This window comes from Microtus ochrogaster, chromosome 16, assembly GCF_000317375.1.
Source record: "Microtus ochrogaster isolate Prairie Vole_2 chromosome 16, MicOch1.0, whole genome shotgun sequence".
NCBI lineage: Eukaryota > Metazoa > Chordata > Mammalia > Rodentia > Cricetidae > Microtus > Microtus ochrogaster.
Window position 1 is genome coordinate 30,938,712 of NC_022018.1, and position 25,892 is coordinate 30,964,603.

Below are 25,892 nucleotides of genomic sequence, written 5' to 3' on the forward strand. Positions count from 1 at the left end.
GAGTATTGCCTGCTCTTCCAAAGGTCCTGAGTTCAATTCCCAGCAACCACATGGTGGCTCACAACCATCTGTAATGAGATCTGGCGCCCTCTTCTGGCCTGCAGGCACACATGGAGGCATAATATTGTATACATAATAAATAAATAAATAAATAAATAAATAAATAAATAAATAAATAAATAATAAGCTAACAAAGACTCCATTTGCATTACTGTAATGATTCATCTCTATTGACAACCTGCCTGGATTTAGAGTCTCCTAGGAGACACACTTGGATGTGTCTAAGTGGGCATGCTCAGAGTAGATTAACTGAGGAAGGCCCACTGTAGGTGGATGGTACCATGTCAGCCGCTAGGGAAGGGGTCTCGGACTGAATAAAAAGGGAAGGGAGAAAGCCAGCTGCGCACTGACATTCACCTCGCTCTGCTTGCTGACTGAAGACAACCCAATTCGGGTGCCTCCCAGGCCTGGGCCACGCTTTTCCCTTTGCAATGGACTGTATCTTCTCAAGACAATGGTCAAAATAAATCTTTCCTTCCCTCAGTTGCTCCTGTCACTTATTTCATCATAGTAATGAAAAGAAATAACTAACATAGCCATCGAATTAGCTTTTCAACCTGTCCTGAAATCCCAAAGGCTCTACTTCCAAACTGCAAAACATCCCTAGGAGGAGTCTTTTCCACCTCTACACTGCTGACCAGAATTACATGCCTAAAAAAAAACGTTTTCAAAATTGTTAACATTATCCCTCCTGCATCCTACTCCCAGACTCTTGAAACCACAATGTCATTTTAAATGTCTTCGTATCCTTCTTTGCAGACAGACACACACAGCCACAGCTTCCTACCACCCGAAGAGCAGGAAGAGACTTCTTCTCAAGCGAGATTCAAAAAGGTAAATAAAAGGCTGGGGTATTCTAGTGCTTGTCTAAATGAAGCCCTGAATTCCCTCCAGAGCACAGCAGAAACCAGGTGTGGCAGCATGCCCCTAGAATCCCAGCACTCAGGAGGCGGAAGCCAGATTAAATAATCATCCTCAGATACTTAGTGAGTCTGAGGCCAGCTGGCCTGGACTACGCGAGACCTTGTCTTTTAAAAATGAGAAGAAAAGCAAAAGGCAAACCCTGCTTAATTTGTCCAGGATGTTTTCTCTCATCTCTACCAGAACAAAATGCAGCAAACCCGAAGGAGAGCCACGAGCAGACTTCCTCATTCTGTTCAATGTCAAAGTGCTGCAGGCTCAGCCACAAGCATCAAGGAACCAAAGGAGAGGCCAATGAGAGACTGCACTACCCTAAGCGCCTGCTTTGTCAGAGGTCACTAAGGGAAGTTTTAAGGGACTGTTCTCATATCTTTGTTATTTTTATTTATATGCAGATGCATTTGCTTCTGTAAGAGCGTGTGCACTGTGTGCGTGCAGATATCCTTGAAGGTGAGAGGGCATCAGGTTCTCAGAATGGGGAAGTTGTGAGCCCTTGATGTGGATGCTGAGAACGGAATCCAGATCCTATGCAAAAGCAGTCGGTGCTCTTAACCTCTAAGCCATCTCACCAGTCCTGGATTTAAGTTTTCAATGGAAACACTGTGACACTTACCACGTAGTTTGACACATGAGCAGTGAAAATCATGAAAACTGTGAATCTCAAAAGTATTTCACACCTGAACGCCCTCAGGGCATCCACCGAGAAGGACAAACAATTCTCAAGGCAAACAATCTCCACGTGAGCCTGTTCAGCTGCTGGAAGCTCAGTCCCCCTCCCCTGCCCATTGGCATCCTACCACTAGATGGCTTGGACCGTTGGAAAGGTCCTTCTTAACTATACCCCTTTCTTCCATGCCCTCCACCCATTTCCCCCTCTTAAGACCCAAGAAGCCAGGTGGCAGTAGCGCACGCCTTTAATTCCAGCACTTGGGAAACAGAGGCAGGGGGATCTCTGAGTCTAAGGCCAGCATGATCTACAGAGTGAGTTCCAGGACAGCCCAGGGTTACATAGGGAAAACCCTGTTCTAGGGAGGGTGGGGGCAGAGACACAAATAAATTCATTCCTGTCCTCCACAACACCCGTCTGTGTGTAAAGGCCACTCAGCAGCTTCACTACAAACGGCACATCACAGGCAAGATGAAATCTATTTTCAGAACCTCTCTCAGCCCTATTCTTTTAAGTACAATGGTTTAAAGGAATTAACAGTTACAATATGCAGGCTACTATCTTATCTGATAACCCACAAAGACGGTCCGTGGCAAAGGGACTTTATTTTCTGAACTAATGGCCAGCGATTCCTAAGAGACTGTGTTCTTCCTCCTTTATAGCACAGCACACAGCTTCTTTCATAAAGTACTCAATAATAATAAATAAAATATATACATGGTCTCAGGTAATTCAGGCTGGCCTTAAACCTGCTGAGGAGCCAAGACTAACCTTGAACTTCTGACCCAGTCTCCAACACTCTAGTGGGACTACAGGCAGGTACCATCATTCCTGCCACAATAATTTTGAATGAATTACTTCAATGATCATACTAAAGAACAGAATGAATGAATGGGCCTCCTTCACATATTTTTTTCCAGCTGGCTAATTTATAAAATGTCACAGACAGACATGACAACAGCTCGAATTCTCATAAACACGCTGCTTGTTTGCGTAGATGATAAAATACCACAGCCGTAGTCTGTCTGCCAGCTTTTCAGAGGTCCTCAGGATGCGTAGTCTTGTGAAATTCGAAGCAGGGCTTCAGGAAATGGACAGCCAGGGCTGCCCAGGGATGGGGAAAGTTCTGAGGACTGGAGAAAAGTGGACACCCACTGAGACACCCACAGAAGTGTGAAATACACACAGTCAGGGCCTTGAGCACACAGCCCCAAGCACATCGATTTCCAACTGGAAGACGAGTCTGTACTTTGAGCCGCAAGAGATTTCGGCTTCACCTGCTCAAGACCCAACAGGAAATAGGAGGCTTTCTTGGCCAACTATTAGATAGAGTTCAGGTAAAACTTTACTCATTAAAAATAATCAATACAATATCCCGGAGCCAAGGCCCTTGTAGTACCTCAGCCTTGCAGAGATAAGGCAGGAGATTAGGAGTTCAAGGTCATTCTAGGTTAGAGAATAGGGTAGGCCAGTTGGCGATACAGGTGACCCTGTCTCAGAAAAGAAAAAGACTCTGAATACAGCTTGATTAGAAGAGTACTTGCAAAAAAATGACATCTTGGAGTTTGTGGGGAAATGGACAGATCTAGAAAACATCATATTGAATGAGGTAACCCAGACCCAGAAAGACAAATATCATATATCCTCACTTAAAAGTGGCTTTTAGACATAAAGCAGAGGAAACCTGCTTACAATCCACAATCCCAGAGAACCTAGACAACAATCAGGACCCTAAGAGAGACATACACGAATCTACTCTACAAGGGAAGTAGAAAAGGACAAGATCTCCTGAGTAAATTGGGAGCATGGGACCATGAGAGAGGATAGAAGGGGAGGGGAGAGGTAGGGAAGGGACCAGAGAAAGATACATAGCTCAATAAGATCAATAAAAATCTTTTAAAAAGAATATTAGAGTGTTTGCCCCACATGAACAAGCCCTGGGTCTGATCCTAAGCACTGAAGAAAACTGGGCTTGATGGTGCACTCCGTAAACCAAGCACTCAGGAGGTAGAAGCTGGTAGGTCAGAATTTCAAGGTCAGAGGTGAGATATCTCGGTGTATAAACAAGGAAAAGGCTCGGGTCACCAAGCCTGACTACTCGAGTTTGATCCCCAGAAACCGTATGGTGGAAGGAGAGAAGCAACTCCCCTCCCAGGTGTCCTCTGCCCACCACCACACATGCATGCACACACAAGCACACAAGTAATAAATGCAATGGCGATCAAAATAAATAAAGTTAGGCTGAGACATAGTGACTCACACAATCTCAGCATTCCAGAGGCTGAGGCAGGAGAATCTCTTGTTCAAGTCTAGCCTGGGACACACAATGAGACCTTTCATGTCCACAAACATACATCCACAGAAAAAAGAAATAAAATGTCAGCACTAAAAACATAAGAAAAAATGTTTCATTCATCTGCACAAACATCTGCACTGGCTAGCTGGGGATGGGGGGAGTCGGCTGGTTGTTTTGACAACCTGGTATAAGCTGAGGTCATTCTCAAACTCAATCAAGAAAATGCCTTTATAAGACTGACCTGCAGACAAGCCTCTATTTTCTTGAGTGATAATTGATGTGGAAGGGTCCCAGGCATGGGGTTCTGGGGTGAATAAGAAAGCAAACTGAGCAAGCCAGTAAGCAGTACTCCTCTGTGGCTTCTGCTTCAGTTCCTGCCTCCAGGTTCCTGCCCTGACTCCTTCAATGATAAACTGTGATACGGAACTATAAGTTGAAATACAGCCCCCCTCCCAAGTTGTTTTTGGCATGGTGTTTTAACATAGCATGAGAACCCCTGACTAAGATAATATCTCTCTTTCTCTCACTAAAGAGGAAGAGACTACCCGCCCAGCAAGAGCCGAGGTGAAAGTCCATCTGATATTCCTGTCTTGTGAGTGTGTGTGAGCCCCCCCCCCCCGCGCGCGCGCGCACACACACACACACACACACACACACACACACACACGTACACATGAAAGATGAGATCAAGTCTTCCCAAGCAGGAAATAAATTGCTCTCTCAAATGACAGAGCAGAAGAGGAAGCAGCACCTTACCTACTGGCTATGACTCACTGTCCTAAGGCCGCAGCAGGAACGCAGTGCCACCCACATGGCGGGCAGGGCAGGAGAGGATGTGCTTTCTCCTTTAGCTTTGGGTAACCTCCAGGATTAGGAGCTGAGTGTGATGGAAAGCAGACCTCAGACACTCCCATCCAGCAGCCCCTACTGACTTTCAAACTCTACCATCCCAAGCAGGGTCCGGTTAGCAGGCTTCCACCGGCAGCTGTGTGCAGCTGACCGTTCTCCCATCTCTGTTATCGATCCTGCATCTTGCTTTATAAAGCTAATTAACGTTGGGCTAGATCAGATGTGGCTGCTGAGTAGGGACTCTCCAAGGCCCTGCAAAACCAGTTTGGGCTTGAATATCAAAGGCAGGTCTCAGTCACTGACTGGGCAAACAAGCTTTCCACATCCGTGAAAAGACCATCATTAGGACCAAAGCACTTGATAAAGAAATACAATCAACTGTCCTGGAGCCCAGCCTGCTGCTGCACACCTGGCATTGAAACCTGTGGGGGTAACAGGAGGATCAGAAGCTCAAGGTCATCTTTGGCAGCAGAGGCAGTTCTAAGGCAAGGTAATCCGGGCTACGTGAGACCCTGTCTCAAAAACTCAAAAGAGGAAAAATGCGAAGGTCCTGGGGTCCTAAGAAGCTTCAACCTCACACTGCTTTGAGAATACTGATCTCTGTTGCACTATTAGCTGGAATTGGTTTTTTTTTTTTCAAGCTGGCCTTGAAAACAGGTACGAAACACAGGTCCAGACTGTTTCCTGGTGGAATGGGGCCAACTTGTTCGTACCTCAATGGCCACAAGTAATACTCTGCTGAAGGTCACTCACCCACTTTGATTTACGTGGGAGAACCTGAAGACTTGGCTGCACGCAAAGGATTTTGGGCTTGTTAACTCTCTCCAACTTTAGAGGGAAAGAGAAGAAATGAAGAGGCGGCCCAGGAGATGGGAGGCACCGGCCAGCAAGAGAACCTATGCCAGCCATTCAAATCAGGAAGCTATCCCTTGAGACTTACTTCGTTCTTAGGAGATGCTCCACAGGCTGGACTCGGTACTCTGCTCCCTGTCTATCAAATGTTGGTTCATTTGTTTGGTGCCGCTCTGTTTTAAAGGCACTGAAGGCACGAGCATTAGCGCTTCTCTCAGGAGGTGGCTCCTGTCGGTGCAGCCTGGCAGGAACAGAAAGAACGTACCTGGAGGGTTCAGGGCTGAGGGTCCTGAGCAGCATACATGGGACCACACACATAAAAAATGCCAGAGCACTGAACCTCAAAGCAGATACCGTCAGCGGGGCTCTTTGCTCTCAGCTACGAAAGTAAAGCAGGGCCCCAGGCTTTTCAAAACATGCCTTCGGCAGTGTCCTCTGGTAAACTATCAACACGTTGAAGTGTTTCCTGGCTTCATCTCTAGGCCAGTACCCTACCACTGATTACATCTCCCCGCCCCAGATAGTGCTCTCAGGTAAAAGGAAGGAGTTCTGAGTGCCCCTGCTCCGAGGAAGTGGCTCCAAAGACCACTCACCTTCCATCTCGTTCTTTCTGTTTGCTTGTTTGTTTGTTTGTTTGTTTTAGAAAGGGTTTCATACAGGCAGGGATGAACAGGTTTGGAACTCACTATGTAGCTGAAGATGATTCTGAGTTTCTGATCCTTGACTCTACCTCCCAAGGGCTGGGATTACAGTGTAGATCAACGAGCTCAGTGGGTCGCTGAGCATTCCAGTCTCTTCCAGTAAGAAGGAACAATGGCATCCTGGTGGGACCTCAGATCATAGTGGTCTCCCAGAAGGATCTCAGAGAAGTAAATATAAGAGGAAGGAAGAGACTGGAAGCTGTGTCAGCAACTTTCTTAGGTTGGGCCCTGGAGGACACTGGAAATACCGTTTATGGATACATTCACTGAAGGCCTTCAACTAAACTTCAATTTGAACATTACCCTTTTTAAAGCAGCTGTGTGGTGACGTCATCTGATTCCAGCCTCCCAGATACCTCCTGGGTCTGCATATCCAAGGGCTTTGATGTCTGGAGTCTTGGGTTCTCGTCCCAGTTTTGTTGCAAACACCCAACAGGGAGATGGGAAGAGTTCCAATTCAATGTACATGCCAGGGAGTGGCATGAGGCACTGGCCCACACACACTTGCCCTTTGGTCGAGCACACCCCCTCCCAGTCCAACCAGAAAAGGCAGCTGTGGAGGAGGTTCATGTGCACCTCTCCAGGACACTGCTGAAAGAAAACTTTCTAGCCAAGGACGATGGCTCACATCTGTCATCCCAGCACACAGGAGACTGAAGCTAGAGAATTATTGTTACTCTGCAGCCAGCCTGGGATAGACAGTGAGTTCAAGTCTAGCCTGGGCTAACACTGTGAGATTCTACTTCTAAACAAGAAAATAGCAAACTCTCTAAGCAAAGCCGCAGAGACTTCTGTAAAAGATGTTGGACTGGAGGCTGCCTCTGTGTGAGCTGTTGAAAGACAGGATCAGAATAAAACAAAATAGATCTTATCCCCAAAAGAAGAGGAGAGAAAGAGCTTCAGAAATTTATGGAGCAAGAATCCAGGCAAAGCAAATGATGCTCCATGCAAGAAGCACTAGATACAGCCCTGGCCCCACAGTACCCAGCACAGACCAGACTCAGAAGCTGCTTCCAAAGGTGTATGTTCTCCCCACCAAAGGGTGCTGGGGATTGACCTTTCATGAGTGGACTGTTCAATAAGGAGACATGCACGCGCTCAAGCACGCGTGCGCACACACACACACACGCAGGATCACACACTGAAAAAAAAAATAAAACAGAAGAGCTATCCAAAGCAACATGTACGCAGGAACACGGAAAATTGGGCACACACAGCAGCCTCGGGAAGGGTGAGAGACATCAAAGACATCTATCTACCTGACCAGCCTAGTCAAGCCATTTCCTAAGCAGGTTTGAAGCTCTATACATGGTAGGCTGTGACTGCCAAGTTTATCCACAGGTCTCGAATTCCATCTGGCATCCATAACAAAGCCAGCAACACCTCAACTGAATTACACAAACAGCTACTTAGAGCAGACTGCCAGTCAGACATGGTGGCACATGCCTATCCCCTGAGCACTTAGGAGGCTGAGGCAGGAAGATCAGGAGTTTGAGTCAGTCTTGGCTAGATAGCTAGTTCCAGGCCACCTAGGTCTACAAAGTAAGACAATGTCTCAAAAACACAGGACTGGGACCAAAACAATAAAACAGTGAGAGTCCAGAATACCGGCAGGTTAAGTATTCAGCATGTCAGGAACCCTCTTAGCATAGCTACAACACAAAGTTACAAGAATAGATAGCCCCCAAAAATGCCCCCTCCTCATGAAACAATCCTTTAAATTGTGAATTACATTTATTACTTATTTGTGTGTGCGATGTACCTACGAGCTATGGTATGTGTGTAGAGGTCAAAGATCAACTTTTGGGAGTCAGTTCTCTTTTCCCTTCCATTATGTTGGGTTTTAACCTTGGAGCAAATGTCATTAGGGCTGGTAACAGACACCTTTACCAGCTATGCCCCCATAAAACAATCTTAGGCCAGGCATAGTGTACAGGCCTTTAACGCCAACACTTGGAAGGCAGACACAGATGGATCTCTGAGTTCAGGGCAAGCCAATCTACATATCTAGTTCCAAACTGGACAGGGCTAAAGTGAGGTCCGATCTGAAAAAAACAAACAAGAATCAATCTTAATTTTAATCTGTAGAATAATCTTAACTGAAATCTGAGGGGGAGGAAACAGATGAAAGGAGGTACCAGCCCCAGGCAGCCTATGCTAGAGAAGCAAATCCTTCAAAGCAGGGGCCTGCTAGTGACTGGATATTTCACAATGTTACCAAGTAGCTTGAAGGAGAACCGAAGAGTTTGAGCCTACTTCCTAATGCCTTCCTTGTGGAGTTAAAGAGATGAGGATGATAGAGGATGCGTACAATGCTATATTCAGAAACATATTTCTCAATAATGTACTTGAACCTTTGGTTAAAAAAAAAAATCTCAACAGGCCCCAGCACTCAGGAGGCAGAGGCAGGCGGATCTCTGTAAATTTGAGACAACCTGGTCTACAGAGTGAGTTCCAGGATATAGAAGGCAACACAGAGAAATCCTATCTAGAAAAAAAAAAAAAAACAGTGTTACATGCCTGTGATCCTAACAAGCTGGAGGGGAGGGGGGGGTGTCAGATGTCAACCCAGAATTATGCACACCCTAATCCCAACACTTGGGAGATGGAGGAAAGAGTTTAAAATCCTCAGCTATAAAGCAAATGTGATACGATCAAGGGCTGTAAGAGAGGCTGCCTCAAAACAAAAAGAAAGGTTTTGTTTTTTTTTTTTTAAGCAGCACATTTGTGCCTAGGGTGATGGCTCAGCAAGCAACAGTGCTTGCTACCCAAGCATTCAGACCTGAGTTCAAATCCCCAGCACCTACATACATCAAAAGCTAGGCATGGCTGTGCACACTTGTAACCCCCTTTGGAGGGCAGGGCAGAAACAGGAGGATGGCCAGGGCCAGCTATCTGATCCAGCATCAAGCTCAGTGAGAGACTCTATATTAGATTGAGCATGATAGAGCAGGGTATCCGACCTCTGCCTCTGCAACTGCACACATGGGTGTGCACACCCATACACACATGTGTGTACACCACACACACACTTAAAAATAAAAAATAAATAAAAACACTACCCTTTAAGTAGAGCAGGGTGGAAAGCCACCCAGACCATTTTACCAGGCAATCTGGTTTAAAATAGCACCGTGCAGACTGAGTGGCAGCAAATATCCCGCAGACAGCCAGGAGGGATGCAAGGATAAGAGATGCCTTCTGAAATATTTATATGAAATACACCTGAGTCATCTTCGGTGGTGCCTATACAGCTTCTCACTGTGGAAACAATTTGCCTGATTTATAACAAAAGCAGCAAAAATGTCCAGTGGCCTACTGAGCACTAGACACACGTAAAATATTTTATATGCAATGTATCTTGAAATTTTCAAAAAGCATGGCAAAGTGGGTTCTATGGTTACTCATTTTGCAGATGAAAATGTCAAGTAAGTCTAAGAGAACTTAGAACAGCGGTTCTCAAACTGTGGGGCTCAACTCCCTTTCACAGGGGTCACCTACGACCATCTAAAAGCACAGATATTTACACTACAATTCATAACAGTAGTAAAATTAAAGTTAGGAAGTAGTGACAAAAATAACCATATGGCTGGGGATTACCATTACAGAAACTGTACTAAGGGGTCGCAGCATGAGGAACATGGAGAGCCTCTGGCTTACAGCAACCCTTGCCTGGTTAAATGGGAACAAACTGAAGTTTAGTAACTTAATCCTAAACTGACCGATCCAAAACCCAGACAAACCACTGGACGGATGACGGTGTAAACTGAAGACAGAAGCAGAAACCTGTGGTCCACGGCTGACATGCAGCTGTGGCATCTCCTCGGAACATTAAGGGGAGCCCCTAGAATGACTGAAGCCACTCCCAGAGAGCACAACCAGGCCAAAAAGAAGTGATGTGGAACCTCTGTGCACACACAGTACTGCTGCCCGGCGGGCAGACAGCCTGCCTGTGCTGGACAGAACGGTGCCTCTTTCACTAGGTCTCCATGGCACAGGACTGAGGAAACTGGGTTATCTCACCCTTGCCCTCAAGACAGTGTGCTAATCAGAAAGGTTAGGAACCAGCTCCTACATCCGAGCTTAGAACAGAGACGGGGTTGGGAATGAGTACATGCCTGTCATCTCCGAACTCAGAGGCCAAGGTAGGAAGGAGGCACTTGAGTTTCAGGCCAGCCTGGGCTACATAGTGAGCTCAAGCGAGATAAGCACAGGCTACACAGTGAGACCTTGTCTTAAAATAAAATACAAGGAGCTAAGCAGTTGAAGCTCGGCCCTTGCCTGATGCAAAGTGGAGGATCAACAGCCAGTATCCCAAAAAGATAAATAAACAAAAGGAAGAGAAAGTCTGAACAGCAGAGCTAGAATGGCTCTTGACACAGTAAACAGGGGTCACAGACAATTATTTCAACACCAAGGTTTTTTTTTCTTTTAAGAGAAACAAGCTGTTGAAAGAGAGATCACTCCCAGAACTTCAGTTAACTCATAAACAGTGGACTTGGAGGGACTTGGAGGAAGTAAAAATTCTGATAAGAAGCAGGGTCGAAGAGCTGGCAGTGCCTCTCCACAGGCACTGATGGTCATGGTCTTCACATGGAGGGTGCCTGCTCTGCGGGGTACCAACCCTAGGGCATGACTCCCTGACCTGCAGCATGGATGCTGTTCCAAGGATTCAGGAAGACTTTGCTGGACATGGATGGAAGAGGGTGCCAGGCTTGACTGTCCAGGCTTAAGCAAATAGAAGATACAGCTGGTTCTCTCTAGTTCACAGCTCCAGTGGAAAATAAAATCCTGAGAGGGCCTACATGATAACTGACTCAGGACAGATGAATTCAGGAAAGCAAAAAGTGTTCTCTGGTAAGACTTCATCCAACAGCCTGGACTCCTGCCAGGGTGGTGGCTATGCCACATTTACTCTCAAGGAACCTTGCAAGGGTGCACACCTTGCCAATCCCACTAGGCCATGTCTGGTGGACTTGACTTGACTCTTTCACAGAGTGAGCGAAAGTGAACCCTCCTACATGATTGTTAACCTTGGTTGTCACCTTGACTGGATCTGGATATTGGCCACTCCTGTGAGAGACTGTCTAGATCACATTAGCTGACCTGGGAAGACTCACCCTCAGCACGCGTGACACCTTCTAGGGGCAGCCCAAATAAAACAACACGGAAGAAAGACACTTTTGTCTTTGCCTGCTTTCCTCCACTCTGTTGGCAAGTTCATCCACTCTGTTGTTGCCACTGCTATATTCTTTCGCTGGTATTAAAACCAGCTTCTCCCACCTTCCAGTGTAGCCCAGCAGATCTGCCGAAGTCCTCTGTGCCTCTTGGGTTGGTGAGCATCTAACAGATCCTTGGCTCCTCTAATGTGAGATGCCATTAGCTGATGATTGTATAGGCCTGATAACCCCCCTTTTAGTGTGTATTCATTCTATCCACTCTGTTTCTCTAGAGAACCCTAACTAATACACCCTGGGAATGGAGAGAGTGCTGGGTGCTCGTGTTTCGCATAGTACTAGGGGTAGAAACCAAGGCCTCTCCTATGGAAGGCCAGCACCCTACCACTGAGCCACACAGCCAGCCAGACACTCACTGGGTGACTGGTGATTCTAGACAGTTGCTCTACCTCTGAACTACATCCCTAGCCCCTACCTGCCTGAGTTGGAAGGACAGCAGTTGGTACACCGTGCCAGACACAGTGGTGAACTTGAAGAGTAGCCAAATCGGACCATGACAGCTTCAGTGAGAAAAGGTAACAGATAGAGATCACGAAGCCCATCTACCAGAAAGTCAAGGTGACAGGGAGAAGGGTCAGAAGGTGGGACCTGAGCAAGACAGGAGCACATGACTGTTGTCATGCTAGTGAACTATGGGGAGAATGCAGTTACCTTTCATCTTTACACTCTTATATTTAAGACTTTGCTCTGACTCTGATTGCATGAGCTCGTGGCACTTATTAAGTATACTCGACCTGATGAGTGCACTTATACCTTATCATGTGCAAATCCAGTCACTATCATTTATAGAGCCGAGACAAGACAGTTCCATGACAAGGGCAAAGGTCTAAGTCATATAACGCACCCTCACTCTTCTGCAGTGTCCAGCCTAAGGAACAAGCTACAGTACCCAAGTCAGTGACACCCAAGAGCCGACTGTAAACCCACATCTGTAGACCTGAAGACAACACCTCCCCCATAGCACCCTCCATTCCTGATAACTTACAATTACTAAGTCCAATGAAGCTTGCCCCCAGGAGCCAGGGTTCAGGGAGCAAAGAGATCAATTCTGCTAAGTATCTTAAAACAAAACAAAACAAAATTAGTAAGGCAGAATTCTTCTCTATTGACACTTTCTGCATAATAATCAGGTAGAAAATCATCCTTTAAATGCCTGCCCCATAGCGATCCTCTTCCAGAAATTTCTCTAAGAAAAATGAGGCCATGTGCACTTATAAGGCCAGATGTTAACTAGAATATCTAACAATAGATACAATGGTTACATTATAGTCCTACAGGGATGAACACAGAACCACACAGAAATCCAAACTGATTTGGATAAGAGTCACTACCAGAAAACTAAGAGTCAAAGTGAAGTTTAGGAGGCCACAAAGTAGTATTGAGGTCCCCCCCACCTTTTTTCTAAATATATCATGGATTATCTAATAGTGCTGCAGTACGTGTTTGCAGTCCCACCACTAGGGAGGCTGAGGCAGCAGTACTGCCATTTCAAGGATAGCCTAGGGTACATAGCAAATTCCAGAGCATCTCAGGCTACAGAGTAAGCCTCTCATCTCAAAAGTTAAGTTAAAATTTAAAAAGTTAGCCAGGCAGTAGTGGTACACGCCTTTAATCCCAGCATTTAGGAGGCAGAGGCAGTACTGTAAGTTCAAGGGAAGCCTGGTGTACAAAGGGAGTTCCAGGACATCTAGGATTGTTACACAGAGAAACTCTGTCTCGGAAAAAAAAAAAAATTGAAACAGAGGCTGGGGTTTAGTAGGTAGTAGGGTGCTTGCCTCGCATGTACAAGACCTGAATTCCTTCCATGGAAACAAAATTATTGTCTAAATCCAAAATTTTTAATAATTATATTTTCCTTTAAAATGTGATTTCCTGAAGGAAAGACTGATTTTGGGGTGTGTGTGTGTGTGTGTGTGTGTGTGTGTGTGTGTGTGTGTGTCTGAACATGCATGCATGCCATCCACCTTGTTTCTTGAGACAGGATCTCAGGTCCTGAAACTCACCCAACAGGCTATGCTTGCTGGCCAGTAAACGCAGGGAATCGCCGTCTCCTGCTGGGGATTATAAAAAGTGCTGGGATTATAAAAGCTGCTTCTTTCTTTACCATGGGCTAAGGGACCGAACTCGTGTCCTCAGGCTTCCAAGTCAAGCACTACACTGACTGAGCTATCTTGCCAGCTTGGTTTTTTTGTTTGTGGTTTGTCTCACTGGCTGATGTGAAACTATTATATTCACTATCCTTGAGCCCAGAGACCTGCCTGCCTCTCCCTCCTGAGTACTAAGATTAAAGGCCATGTACCTCCCCCGGTTTATTTTTGATTCAGAGTCTCTAATCAACACTGCACTCAAATTTGCTGCTATAGTCCAGAGTCCAAATTTGATAGACTGTAGATGCAAACCCATGTAAATTCTCACAGTCTACTAACAGACAAAAGCATTTTAGAAAGAGGATGTTGGGGGGCGAGGGCCTGAAGTTAAACCAGGGGTACACAAGAGATTTTTGTCTCTAAGAAATTTTTAAAAAGAAAACAAAACAGAAACAAAAAACAAAACAAAAAAAAGGGACTAGAAACAATAATATAGCTCAACTGGTAGAATGCGCACAGGTAGAATGTACAAAACGCACCCTCTCCAGCACTGGGTAGTGGCATATGACTGTAACCCCAGCACTGGGGAGGGAGAGGCAGGAGGATCAGAAGTTCAGAGTCATCTTCAGCTACATAATAGTGCCAGGTTAGCCTGAACTATATGAGATTCTGTTTCCAAAAATTAAATAAAAGGCCTGGCTTGGGTCCTACCTGCTTCAGAGGCTGGGGCAGGAGGGTTGAGGCTAGTCTGGTTTATACTGAGTTCCAAACAGCCTTGGTTACAGAAAGGGACCCTCTCTCAAAAGAACAAAACATTGTTTCAGATTCCAGTTTATTTGAACAATAGATGTGAACAGTGTTTCTGGGGGATGGAAACTCGAGGTAAGCTCTCAGAATGCCTTTTTGTTTCCTCTGTAACTGTTCTATAAACTCCAAGAGGGAGTTCTCCCCATTCACGCCATATTTTGGTGAGCTTTCCTGGCCCCTTGTTTAATACAATACCCCTTTCATACCCCTCAGCTCCCAGCTCCCCAGTTGCCCTCCTCCCAGCTACATTATGCCAATTCCCAGGGAGGCCGAATCCCAGAAGCTGGAAAAACAGTATCTATTTAACAATGAAAAGTTACACCGAGCTGGGGCTGCGTCCAGCAGCTCCCTTGCCCAAGGTCATTTGACTCTCGCAGACGGCGCTAACTACAGCAGAAACTGGGCCACTTGCAGACCTGAGGAGAATGCGAATGCAGCTCAGGTACCAGTTCGCCCACAGGCAGAACTGCATCCTGGGAAAGTGTGACCGCCCCCACCTTTACCCAGAGAAGAGAGGCACCGGCAGGTGGGCACTGACCACAGTTTTAAGGTTCAGGGAAATTCTGAAACACTCAAACACGGCTTCTTTTATTTTGAGTTTCCCAGAACTTGTGCCAGGATCCTTGGCAGCAAATACATGCCTCCAACAGCCACCCCTGGGGATCAGTTCAGTGTGGCTGCTGTTTCCGAAAGCTCGGCTTTCTAGATCTGTGTAACTTCACCCAGGTGCTTTGAGCATCACCGGTGTGCTGAACTGTAAGCCACCCTGAAAAGCTGAGACTCCTCATGGTACACAAAGAGAGCTGTTCAAATTACAGGACAACTGTCCCACAACCTTACAGAGGGTCTAACTAAACCCCAGGCCAAGAGCCATGACACCCCAACAGCTCTCTTCAAAAGCAACTGCAGTCTATGAACGTTAGATGCAAATTTCACGGTTCTGCTTACATCTACTGGCCCAGCAGGACTACAGTGCCAATGCCCACAGTCAAATCAACACCCACCAAGGTGCTTCTGCCACCATCCTGCTTACCCAGAGAGGGCCCAGAGAAGGGGGGGGGGGCGGCTATCCCAAACACTGTGAGGACTGGACTCTCTCTCCAGATCAAACAGCCTTCCTGGGCTTGGAGTAGGACTCAGTGGTAGGACATTTGCCCAGCGTGCTCAAGGCTCCTGGAGGAGGTAGGGAGGCAGAAGTACAGCTTCACTGTGTGGAGGCTGCCTATAAACTTGCAAATCACACTCCTAAAATGCTACCTCTTTATGACTCCTGCTGAAAATTATGTGAGTTTGTTAGTGCTGCTGTTTTGTTTGTTTGTTAATTATTCCTAGGATTTTTTTTTTTTAATGTGTGGCAACCACCAAAGGGGACATTCATAGAAGTGAGCGGTAGCACAGGTTCTGCTATACCCAGTTAGGAGCTGGGGGATGGGAGGGCTACAGAGCAGGGAAGGGAAAGAATTAGACAGGCCAGCCACAAAAACCACATGGCCAGGTGTAGATGATCTTCACCTTCCATGCTGGAGTATAGTATAGTATAGACTTAACAATACGCAGCACTTTAAGCCAGTTAATGCTTCCAAATGTTATTAGAAATATTCCTTTTTTTTTTTTTGAGAAAAAAAAAAAAGAAAGTTATATTCCCCTCCAGCTCCTGACCCAGCAGGTGGGGTGAGGGAGGGAGACCCGCCAGGAACCCTCCAAGTAGAGTTTATATTTTGAATCGATGACAGCACTGCCACCTAAATATTTCAGGGAAACATGACATCCAGAATAACACCCTCAAGCCCAGCCATAGCAGTTTACCCCTTTAATCCTAGCACTTGAAAGTCAAAGCCAAGAAGATCTGTGAGTTGGAGGCTAGCCTGGACCACATAGCAAGTTCCAGGCTAGTCACCACTACATTGTGGGACCAGTTATACAAACAAACAACAACAACAATAATAATAAACACCTCGTACTACATACTTTTCAACATTTTAAAAAACCTTGTATCACAGACACACAAAAGTAGTAAAATTTAAATGAATAAAAAAAAACTTGGACTTATTCTTAAAAAAACTAATTAAGCTATTGAAAAAAGCTATCATCATGGTTCACAATAATCCTAGCACCTGGATGCTGAGGCATGGATTTCTAAGCCTGTCGGCTGCCTGGTGTTTAGACAGGGGCCCTGTCCCAAAAAGTGAAGAGGAGAAAGGGAGGGGAGGAAGGAAGGGAGAAACAGAAGAAAAAGATGCTAAGAAGATAGATAATTGCCAAGTCAAGTCAAATACATTCGAGGATTCAAGGTTAACTTGTCAAAAACAAAAGAACAATGTCAAAGAGTTCAAGCCAGGCCTCGCAGGGCATCCATGTCCATCCATCCTCTCAGAACTGAGATGGACGCAGATGGAGCCAGAGCCCAAAGCCATTGGCAACAGAGCAAGTTCAAGACTAGCCTGAGCTGCATTAAACCCTATGTCAAAAAAAAAAAGACGGAATGAAGGAAGAAGACAAGAAAGGCAGAGGAGAAAAGGAGAACATGGAGGAGATGGAGGAGAAAGAGAATCTGTTTCTGACTTCACATCCTCCCAGAACATGTGTGGAAGAACAAGGGCTTCAAGACACCCTTGCAGTCTGAATTCCAAAATCAAGCAGAACACAGCCAAGCTGAGACCGTGACTGGACCTTCGGGCTGCTTCTGAGCCACCATCCTAGAGGGAGGCACAGCCCACTCCTTCCCCAGAGACGCCTCAGAGGGAGTGGCTGGGAAGAGCTCAGTGGGACCTCGCTCCCTCCTCAGAGTCACTGGATTTGATTTTGGTTCATTTGGGGCTTTTATCTTCATTTCAATCAGTCCGTTAGAAAAAAGAAAAGATCCAGACTACACCAAGTACTGCCAAAGAAGCAGAGAAACTGGAAGGGCCACATGGAGCAGGTAGGATTACGTAATGGCCACTCTGGGAAAGCTTGCCAGCTTCTAAGAAAAAATGCAATTCCCACGCAAACCAACAACTGTGGTCCTCAGTTTATCACAAGAAATATAAGCACGTGCTCACCCCAAAACCGTAGGTGGCTGTCTACATCCTTTTCATTCCGAATAGCCAAAAACTGGGAATAACCCAGGAGTTCGTTCATTGCAAATAAAAAAAAAACTATGAAACACACATTGTCATGGAAAGGGTACAGCTGATATGAGAAACTTGATGTGAGCTCTGTAAGAAAAGCCGACCCCAAATGGTTCATAGTCCATGACTATTTCTGTAGAGTTCTCTTAGGACTTCATTCCATCCTGGGACTGACTGGTCATAAGCTCTAGGTGACCTCTTTCATCTGCCTAAGCATTAGGAGTACAAACCTGAGCTACCATGCCCAGCAATGTAACATTCTGTACAGACCTGAGCTACCATGCCCAAAATCTAACAGTCTTTCTGCACAGACCTGAGCTACCATGCCCAGCAATCTAACATTCTGTACAGACCTGAGCTATGATGCCCCAAAATCTAACGTTCTTGAAATGACAGCACAATAGAAAGAATAGATTAAAGGCCATAGCACTGGTAAGATGGAAGGAAGCAGGAGCATCATGTGTTCAAGGCCAGCCCCTCTGCTATACAGCAAGTTGGAGGGTAACCTGAGCTACCATGAGGGGTACCTATAGAAGGATATTTGCAGTGCACACAGCTACTCAATAGCAGGACCTCACTTGTGAGATTACACAATTTTGCAAGACAGGGGAAGCTGGTCAGGAGGTAAAGGAACCACTATATGATTTGTTTTAACTATATAAATCTAGAACTATGTAAAAGTAAAAATTTTAATTCAGTTAGCAAATGTTTGAACAAGAGTCTAAGACATACAGGGTCACTGGCGAGAAAACATCCCCTAAAGACGAAAGAAAGAGGCATCTCAGAAACAGAGGAGCAGGCTCTCCATCATGACCCCAAAGACCTAGTTCCCACTAGGACGATGTGGGCTGAAGGACCGTCCTCTAGGAGAGCATTTGGAGTGAACTCTTGCCCATTCTAGTCTTTAGACTTCCAGAGCTCTGGTCTATCCCATCTCAGTTCCCCACTTTGTAGCACTGGGTTCTCTGACCACGTCTGGAACCCAACCTACTTTATTTTTTAAGGTTTCCAATGCACTGAGGTGTATGAATGTCCCTGGGGCTGACCAGATGGCTCAGTCGTGAAGAGCACTGGCTGCTCCTCAAAGACCCATGCTTGATCGCATCACTCACATGGCTGCTCACCATGGTCTCTAGCTCCCGATCCTGGGGACCCAATGTCCTCTTGTAACCTCTTGGGGAACCAGCCATGCACACGGTATACATACATATGTGCAGGCAAAACACTCATACACATTAACATTAAAAGATAACAACAACAATAATTTAAAAATAAAATTTAAGAAAGAAGTGTATTAATATCTCTGAAAATCCAAAACTGAGACCCATTTATTGTTAACATCTGATTGTCAAATTTATATAAGCGCAGAATTACTTTCTCCCTAAAACATCATAGTCTATTGCCTTCTAGTGTGCTAATAAGGTGCCACCAACTATGAATAAACTATCTTAGCCTTACAAGCTAATCTAAGCCCCTCAGTAGAAGTACCAGGAACTTAGATTCTGGTCACTGACAAAAGAGAATGCCAGTCCCCTTAGTTAGTGCAGTACATTGACAAGATATTAGGTGTTCACGGTATGCCTTTCATAATGCTAACCAGTATTTAAACATATGCACTTAATCTGCAAAGCAAGGCACAGGAATGGCTACTGTTACAATATCTGCTTTATTCAAGAAAGCAATTGACTAACATTGATCTAAAGTTGCTAAACCCTTTCCACAGAGCCCTTCTGCTGCCTAGAGAATAAAGTGAGGGTCATCAAGAACAGGTGGTGGGGGGGGGAATCAATCACATGGTGAAAAGAGACCTGTCTGACCAGTCCTGACTTTCTTGATAGGAGAGCTTCAAGGAATTCACCACCTGACAGGTTTCTTTCTCTAGGTTCGCTCTGGCTTCCAGGCCCTGGGACTGTTCTCCCCTCTTCCCAAGGCTGACTCCTCTCATCTAGTTGACCACCACCTTAGGTTCCACCTCTTTCTGAAGGCCTCCCTACCCCTTCTGTTCCTTCCTACCCCTTCCTTGGACTCCCTCCACCCCTATTATTCCTACAGAGGACATGCCAAACCCACAGTCTGGTTACTGTTAGTATACAATATACAGTATATAGTGTGTAATGTAGTATGCAGTATAGAGTGTATAGTATATAGTACAGGTGTTTCCATACCAGACTGATAGCTGAGATCCTATAGAGAGTCTACACTCAACTTGTCAAGCCATATACCTGGCGCTCAGCTGGGTGAACCAAATCAAAACCCCCAATTTTTGCTGCCAGTGAAGTTAGCAGCCACCAAACAAGCAAAGCTATTTTCTGTTATGTTAAACAGAAGCAAAGAAAACACCTGTGTTCAGAAGGTCTGGGTCCAAACCCCTGCTCTGCCATTAACTCACTGGATGATCCGAAGCCAATCACTTCGATCTCTCCACATCTCAACCTTCTCATCTGAAAATCAGAAATACAAAGTATCCCTACTTGGCAGGATCGTGATAGGACCGGAAGATGTAATGCTCTGAGAACTCAGCACAGCACCTAGCACTAGCTCAGGATTCCAGAGCATGAGCCACTCTGCTCACGAGAAGAAAGAGAAGACAAACCGCTACCCAAGATAAATGGGAAACAGAAGGCTGAGGCAGGAGGATTTCTGAGAGTTAAGGACAGCCTGGGCTACATGGCACTGGGGAGATGGCTCAGTGGGTAAAAGTACTTGCTTTGCGAACATGAGGACCTAAGTTCAAATCCCCAACATGCACATAAAAAGCCAGGCATGGCTGTAACCTTAGTGATGGAAGACAAAGGCAAAGGAATCCTGAGAGCTAGCTAGTCAACCAGCCTAGCAGAAAAGGAAATTCTGATTCTGTGAAAGACCCTGTCACAAGTTAGAAAGCAATAGAGGGAGACACCCAATGTCTTCCTTCCGGTTTCCTCATGGGGACACTCACACACTCACATGCAAGCACCACACCCACTCAAAAGAGTACACGTGAAGAAATAAACTCATTAACAACCTGTTCGGGGGGGGGGGGGTGATAATTAGCTTGATTTTCTCTGTGTTGAAAACTCTAAAAGCCAAAATGTGAAGGTTACTGCTTGGATCGTCTTATTCAAACTTAAAGCCTGTCAAAAGAAGCCAGACCTTAATTAAATAAGAGCCAAAAGTTCAGGCCAAGCATCTAAAAATCACAGTGGTTCCAGATTCAGGGAGATAAATGATTAATTTCAAATCCATCTGTAAATTGATTACAACTCTCAGGAGCTCCAGAGGGTGAGCCAGAAACTCTCAAATGAGGTAGCCACATCACTCATGTTCAGTCCTTTCTCCAGTGCTGGGAACTGCACGCACGGCCTACGCACGCAAGTTAAGCGCTCTGCCACTCATTTGTGCAAAGCCTCCATCATTGTCACAGACATTCGAAAATGGCACCAATTTTATTATAGTGGGCACGATTCTGTCTTTGAGATGTTACCAATAAATTTGAGCCATGGCACAGCTTGCCTAGTGTAATGAAGAACATAAACACCAAATGATACCAAATGTCATTCTTCAGGCTGCTGGAATGAACAGGACTTGATGTTTATATTGTATTCTCCAGAAATGAAGCTTCACATGGGAACCGGGGGTATAGCTCAGTGGAAAAGCATTTGTCGAGCACATGTAAGGCCCTGGGCTCAACAAAAGTACACACCGGGCTTTATGTAGCTCAATTGTAGATGGGTTTGACTCCTACCACAGGAAGGACTGGAGGGAAGGAATCCAAAACTAAAGCTACTTTGAACATATAAAAGAACACATGATAGCAACACTTCTTCTCTTTGCACTACTATTTCCAAAAGGTAATGCAAAAGTGGCTGAACAGTCTTTAGGGAAACGCAACTTACAGGAGCCGACTATTTAAAGCTAAGTAAAATCAATCATTTTCACTACTAATAACCTGAATCTTGCATCTACAGGAGCACATTTCGGAACAAGGCTAAGGTCACCAATGTTTTCCCATCCTGATGCTACAGCCATCAGATGCGTGTAACAGAACCAGAAGTCATATCAACAGCACAATCCTCATAGCTACACGAGGCAATCGCATATCCTGAGAATCTTATAAGATTCTTAAAACAGGTATAATCAGAATGACACTACAATTCTATAGCCAATTTCTGCTGAAGAAATAGAATATTGGAAATATTCTCTTTCAATGCCATCTGCTCCAGATTTGTTCTAAAATAATTGAGGGGGGAAAAATCTGTAGTATAGGGGGTGATAGCTAAATTAGCAATATTGGCAAAACACTAAGTTATTAGAGCTAAATGACAAACACAGGATTCGCTATAACATGCTGCTCTAATTTTGCATGTTTGAAATTTCCCATGGCAAAATGTTGGAAAACATTCTGCTATGCTGGATGTGACAATGCATGCCTATAATCCAAGTGCTCAGAAACCTGAGGGATGGGGAGCGCTGCAAGGTAAAGGCCAGCCAGGCTACAGCAGTGAGACTCTCTCAAAAAGAAAGAGAAAGAAAGAAAGAAGGAAAGAAAGGAAGGAAGGAAGAAAGAAAGGAAGGAAGGAAGGAAGGAAGGAAGGAAGGAAGGAAGAAAGAAAGAAAGGGGGAGGAAGGGAGGGAGGGAGAGAGTGAGGGAAGGAGGGAGGGAAGGAGAAAGGGAGGGAGGGAGGGAGGGAGGGAGGGACGGAGGGACGGAGGGAGGGAAAAAACAAGGCAGTGTGGTGGTAACAGCAGTGCACGCCTTTAATCTCAGCACTTGGGAGACAGAGACAGGCAGATTTTTGAGTTCAAGGCCAGCTTGTTCTATAAAGCAAGTTCCAGGACAGCCAGGGATACACAGAGAAAATCTGTCTCAAAAAGCCAAAAACCAAAATAAAATAAATCTCTCCACTTGTACTGGCTTTATTATCTTTAATTTTTTAGATTTATTCTATTTTATTGTATGTATGGGAGTGTTGTGCCTGAGTGTGTGTGTGTGTGTGTGTGTGTGTGTGTGTGTGTGTGTGTGTGTATACACACGCACCATGTACATGCCTGGTGCCTGCAGAAGCCAGAAGAGAGTGCCAGTGTTCCTGGAACTGGAATTACAGATGGTTGTGAGCTACCATGTCGGTAACCAGGTTCTCTACAAGAGCAACAAGTGTTCTTAACCACTGAGCCATCTTTCCAGCTCCTGTTCTCTCTCTCTCTCTCTCTCTCTCTCTCTCTCTCTCTCTCTCTCTCTTCTCTCTTTCTTTGGAGATGATGTCTCACATCCCTGGATGGCCACAAACTCCAGACAATACCCCTGTCACAGCTTCCCATGTGCTGGGATTATAGGTGTGAGCCACAGCAGGCAATTTCTCATCTGTGCTCAAATTTAGACTTGTGATACAAGAAAAGGGGCGAAAAACCACAAATTACTTCGCACCTCTTGGTCGTAGTCAGACACTGGTGGCCTCTAAAAACCTGGGCCAAAAAGAATAGAACACCAATTTCAACCACAGCACAAAGACACTGCGCCTAGAAACTAGTGATTCCTCTAGAACACCAGATCGCCAGGGATGGCAACAGGTGCACCGCTCACACTCTTTGGGCCCTCACGGGGGTTAATACATGGAACACTTGAGAACTTTGGTTAAACCAATGAGACAAGAATGTCTTAAAATCCCCCAGAAGACTAGGCAAACAAGTCACATGAGTAGCCCTTCTGAAAGTTCCAGTTTGCAACAGGAAAGAGTCCAGTGAATCCAAGAAATTGACCATCGAGTTTGGATGCTCACCTTACTAGACCTGGAAGGAGGTGGGAGGTCCTTGGACCTCCCACAAGGCAGGGAACCCGGACTGCTCTTGGGCTAATGAGGGAGGGGGACTTGATTGGGGGAGGGGGAGAGATATGGGAGGCGGTGGAGGGGAGGAGGCAGAAATCTTTAATAAATAAATAAATTATTTAAAAAAAAAAGAAATTGGCCATCGGAGTTTTGAAGAAAAAAAAAATCAACCACTAGCAGGAAGGCTACATGAAAACCAGTGGAGGGGGAAGAGAGGTGCAGACACTTCTTCTGCACCCAAATGGAGAGGGAAGAGGGGAGCAGACACTTCTGCACCCAAGTGTCTCCCAGTCACTCACCAGCACTTTGTTCTCCACTCTGTCTCCCTTCACTTCCAACTTCACCTTCTTCTTCACTGAGATTTTGATCTTCCTGCCAATCACATCCTTTATGCTTTCTGGAAGAAAGGAAAGGTTTCATTATTTCCCTTCTTTAGCAAGAAAAAGGGGCACTAGCGCAGAGCAGGCGTTGGCAGGAGTGAGGTTAGCTCTTTTTATTGCTGGTCCTCTTCTTTCTTTGTGCTAGATTAACAGGTCTGAGAGTTGTTGTCAGCCTTTAAGAGGTTTTTGTTTGAGTCTGGGAACCAAATGCAAGTCCTCTGAAAGGCAAGTACTCTTAACGGCTGAGCCATGTCTCCAGTTCTGGATAGTAAAGTCTTGACAGCAGTGGGCTATGCTGTAGCTCAGTGGTAGAACACTTGCTTACAATGACCAAAGCCCTGAGACCAATCCCCACTCCTGCCTTCATTGGGCTTGACGGTCCCTGCCTGTAGTCTCAACCAACTCCTTGGGGGATGAGGCAGGAGAATCACTTCAGTCTAGTAATCCAACACAAGCCTTTGTGATAAAACAAGATGCGCTCTCCCCAAAACAAATTTTTTTTTGAGAAATCTCCACATTTGTATGTCATTGGGATGAATCTGGAAGCTTCTGGGAGCTGGAAATGTCCAGCCAAAGAACCAGATTGAGACTTCACCAAACGGTTTAGTCAGAAAAGGGCTGTCCCCAGTCATCAACACACAACAGCACATGGATGTCAAAGGAGAAATCAGGAGGAAAGATTTGAAAGTTGAGGAGAATATGTCTTCCTGTGAGTCTCATGAGCTGTCCGATCTGAACATTCCCAAACTGAACACAGTGTCATCTTCACCGGTCACTGTGAAAGCCGAACACTTTGCTGAACACTCTGAGTGACTTAGGCATCAGGTTTCCCAAAATCTACCTGCTGCTCAGACCATGAGCCCCAAAGATGATTGCACCAAGACCCTTGGCATCCGTCGCTCCCTAAGTCGGCCCATGGCCCTCCTAACCACAGGGGCCTCTCCTGGTCGGAGGTATGGTCAATCGCGGAAGAACCAATGATTGCAGTGTGGGAATCTCACATTCCCAGCTTCACTTCTCAAGACATACACGAAGGTCCATGTCTCCGGATGTTCATAAATCCAGGATTTTCCATGAATTCTTTTTTCTAGGATGTCTTTGCCCTATTCTCCTGATAATATCCTACTTATCCTTCAAATCCCAGCCCCCTCTTTTAGGTTGATAAAGCTCTCTATTCTGCATTCTAACCATATTTGGGGATTCAGTAAATATCTCCTCACTGTCTATGGTAGTTTACCATCTAAAGAAAGCCCCTAGAGGTAGCACTAAGTGAATCACACCTTCTCACAGATAAGGCAGGAAATGAAGGTTTGGGACAAGAGAATCTTGAGCTGAAGAGGCAGGAAATGGACCTCTGGCTTCCACACTGGTGTGTCCAATAAGGTTCACTAAGGTCTAGAATTTTACTCTTTACAGGATAGACATTTTAGTATATACAGACTAAAGTATATTATTCTAGGCAGCAACTACACAGCAGGTAGAGAAAAGGTGAGAGAAGGCTGAAAACAGAGAAAGTGAAGCCCAAGGAACAGCAAAGACACACAATTAGGACAGAGTACATGGAGATACAGGGAGGTTGAGCGCTGGGAGTTCTGTCCAGCTGCTATTTCATCAGAACCAAAAGCAGCATGGACCACCCTAGCCCAGCCCACCAGGCTGTGGGAAGTGGGCCACTGAAATTCACTAACTGTGTACACAGGAAGGGAGACAGAAGTCACAATCCGAAAGCTAAGAGCAGTGTCTCTGGTGGTGACGAGTGACACGTGACAGGTATTCTTGCTCTCTGCTTTTTTTGTTGTTGTTTTGACAGAGTCTCCTACGCAGTCTTGACTGAGCTGGAACTCACTGTGTAGACCAAGCTTGCCTCAAGTTCACAGACATCCACCTGCTTCTGCCTCCACAGTACTAGGGTTAACAGCTTGGGCCACTGTACCCCCTCTCCCTCCCCCACACACCGCTTGTTTTCTGCTTTTAAGTTGTTGGACAAAAGTCAAGAGGTGGCTCACTCCCATAAACAGCATTCAGGAGACAGAGGCAGGAGGGAGACAGAGGCAGGAGGGAGACAGAGGCAGGAGGGAGACAGAGGCAGGAGAGAGACAGAGGCAGGAGGGAGACAGAGGCAGG

General features: G+C 45.7%; 1 protein-coding gene across 15 annotated transcripts in view; it reads right to left on the minus strand.

The window, feature by feature from the left end:
* Carmil1 (capping protein regulator and myosin 1 linker 1) overlaps window positions 1-25,892 on the minus strand; it is a 261,752-nt gene that overhangs the window by 233,298 nt on the left and 2,562 nt on the right. For all 15 annotated transcript variants that reach the window (XM_026782902.1, XM_026782904.1, XM_026782899.1 and 12 more), the window contains exon 2: window positions 23,688-23,785. In XM_026782902.1, coding sequence (XP_026638703.1) covers window positions 23,688-23,785 — 98 coding nt within the window. The remainder of the gene's footprint in view (window positions 1-23,687; window positions 23,786-25,892) is intronic.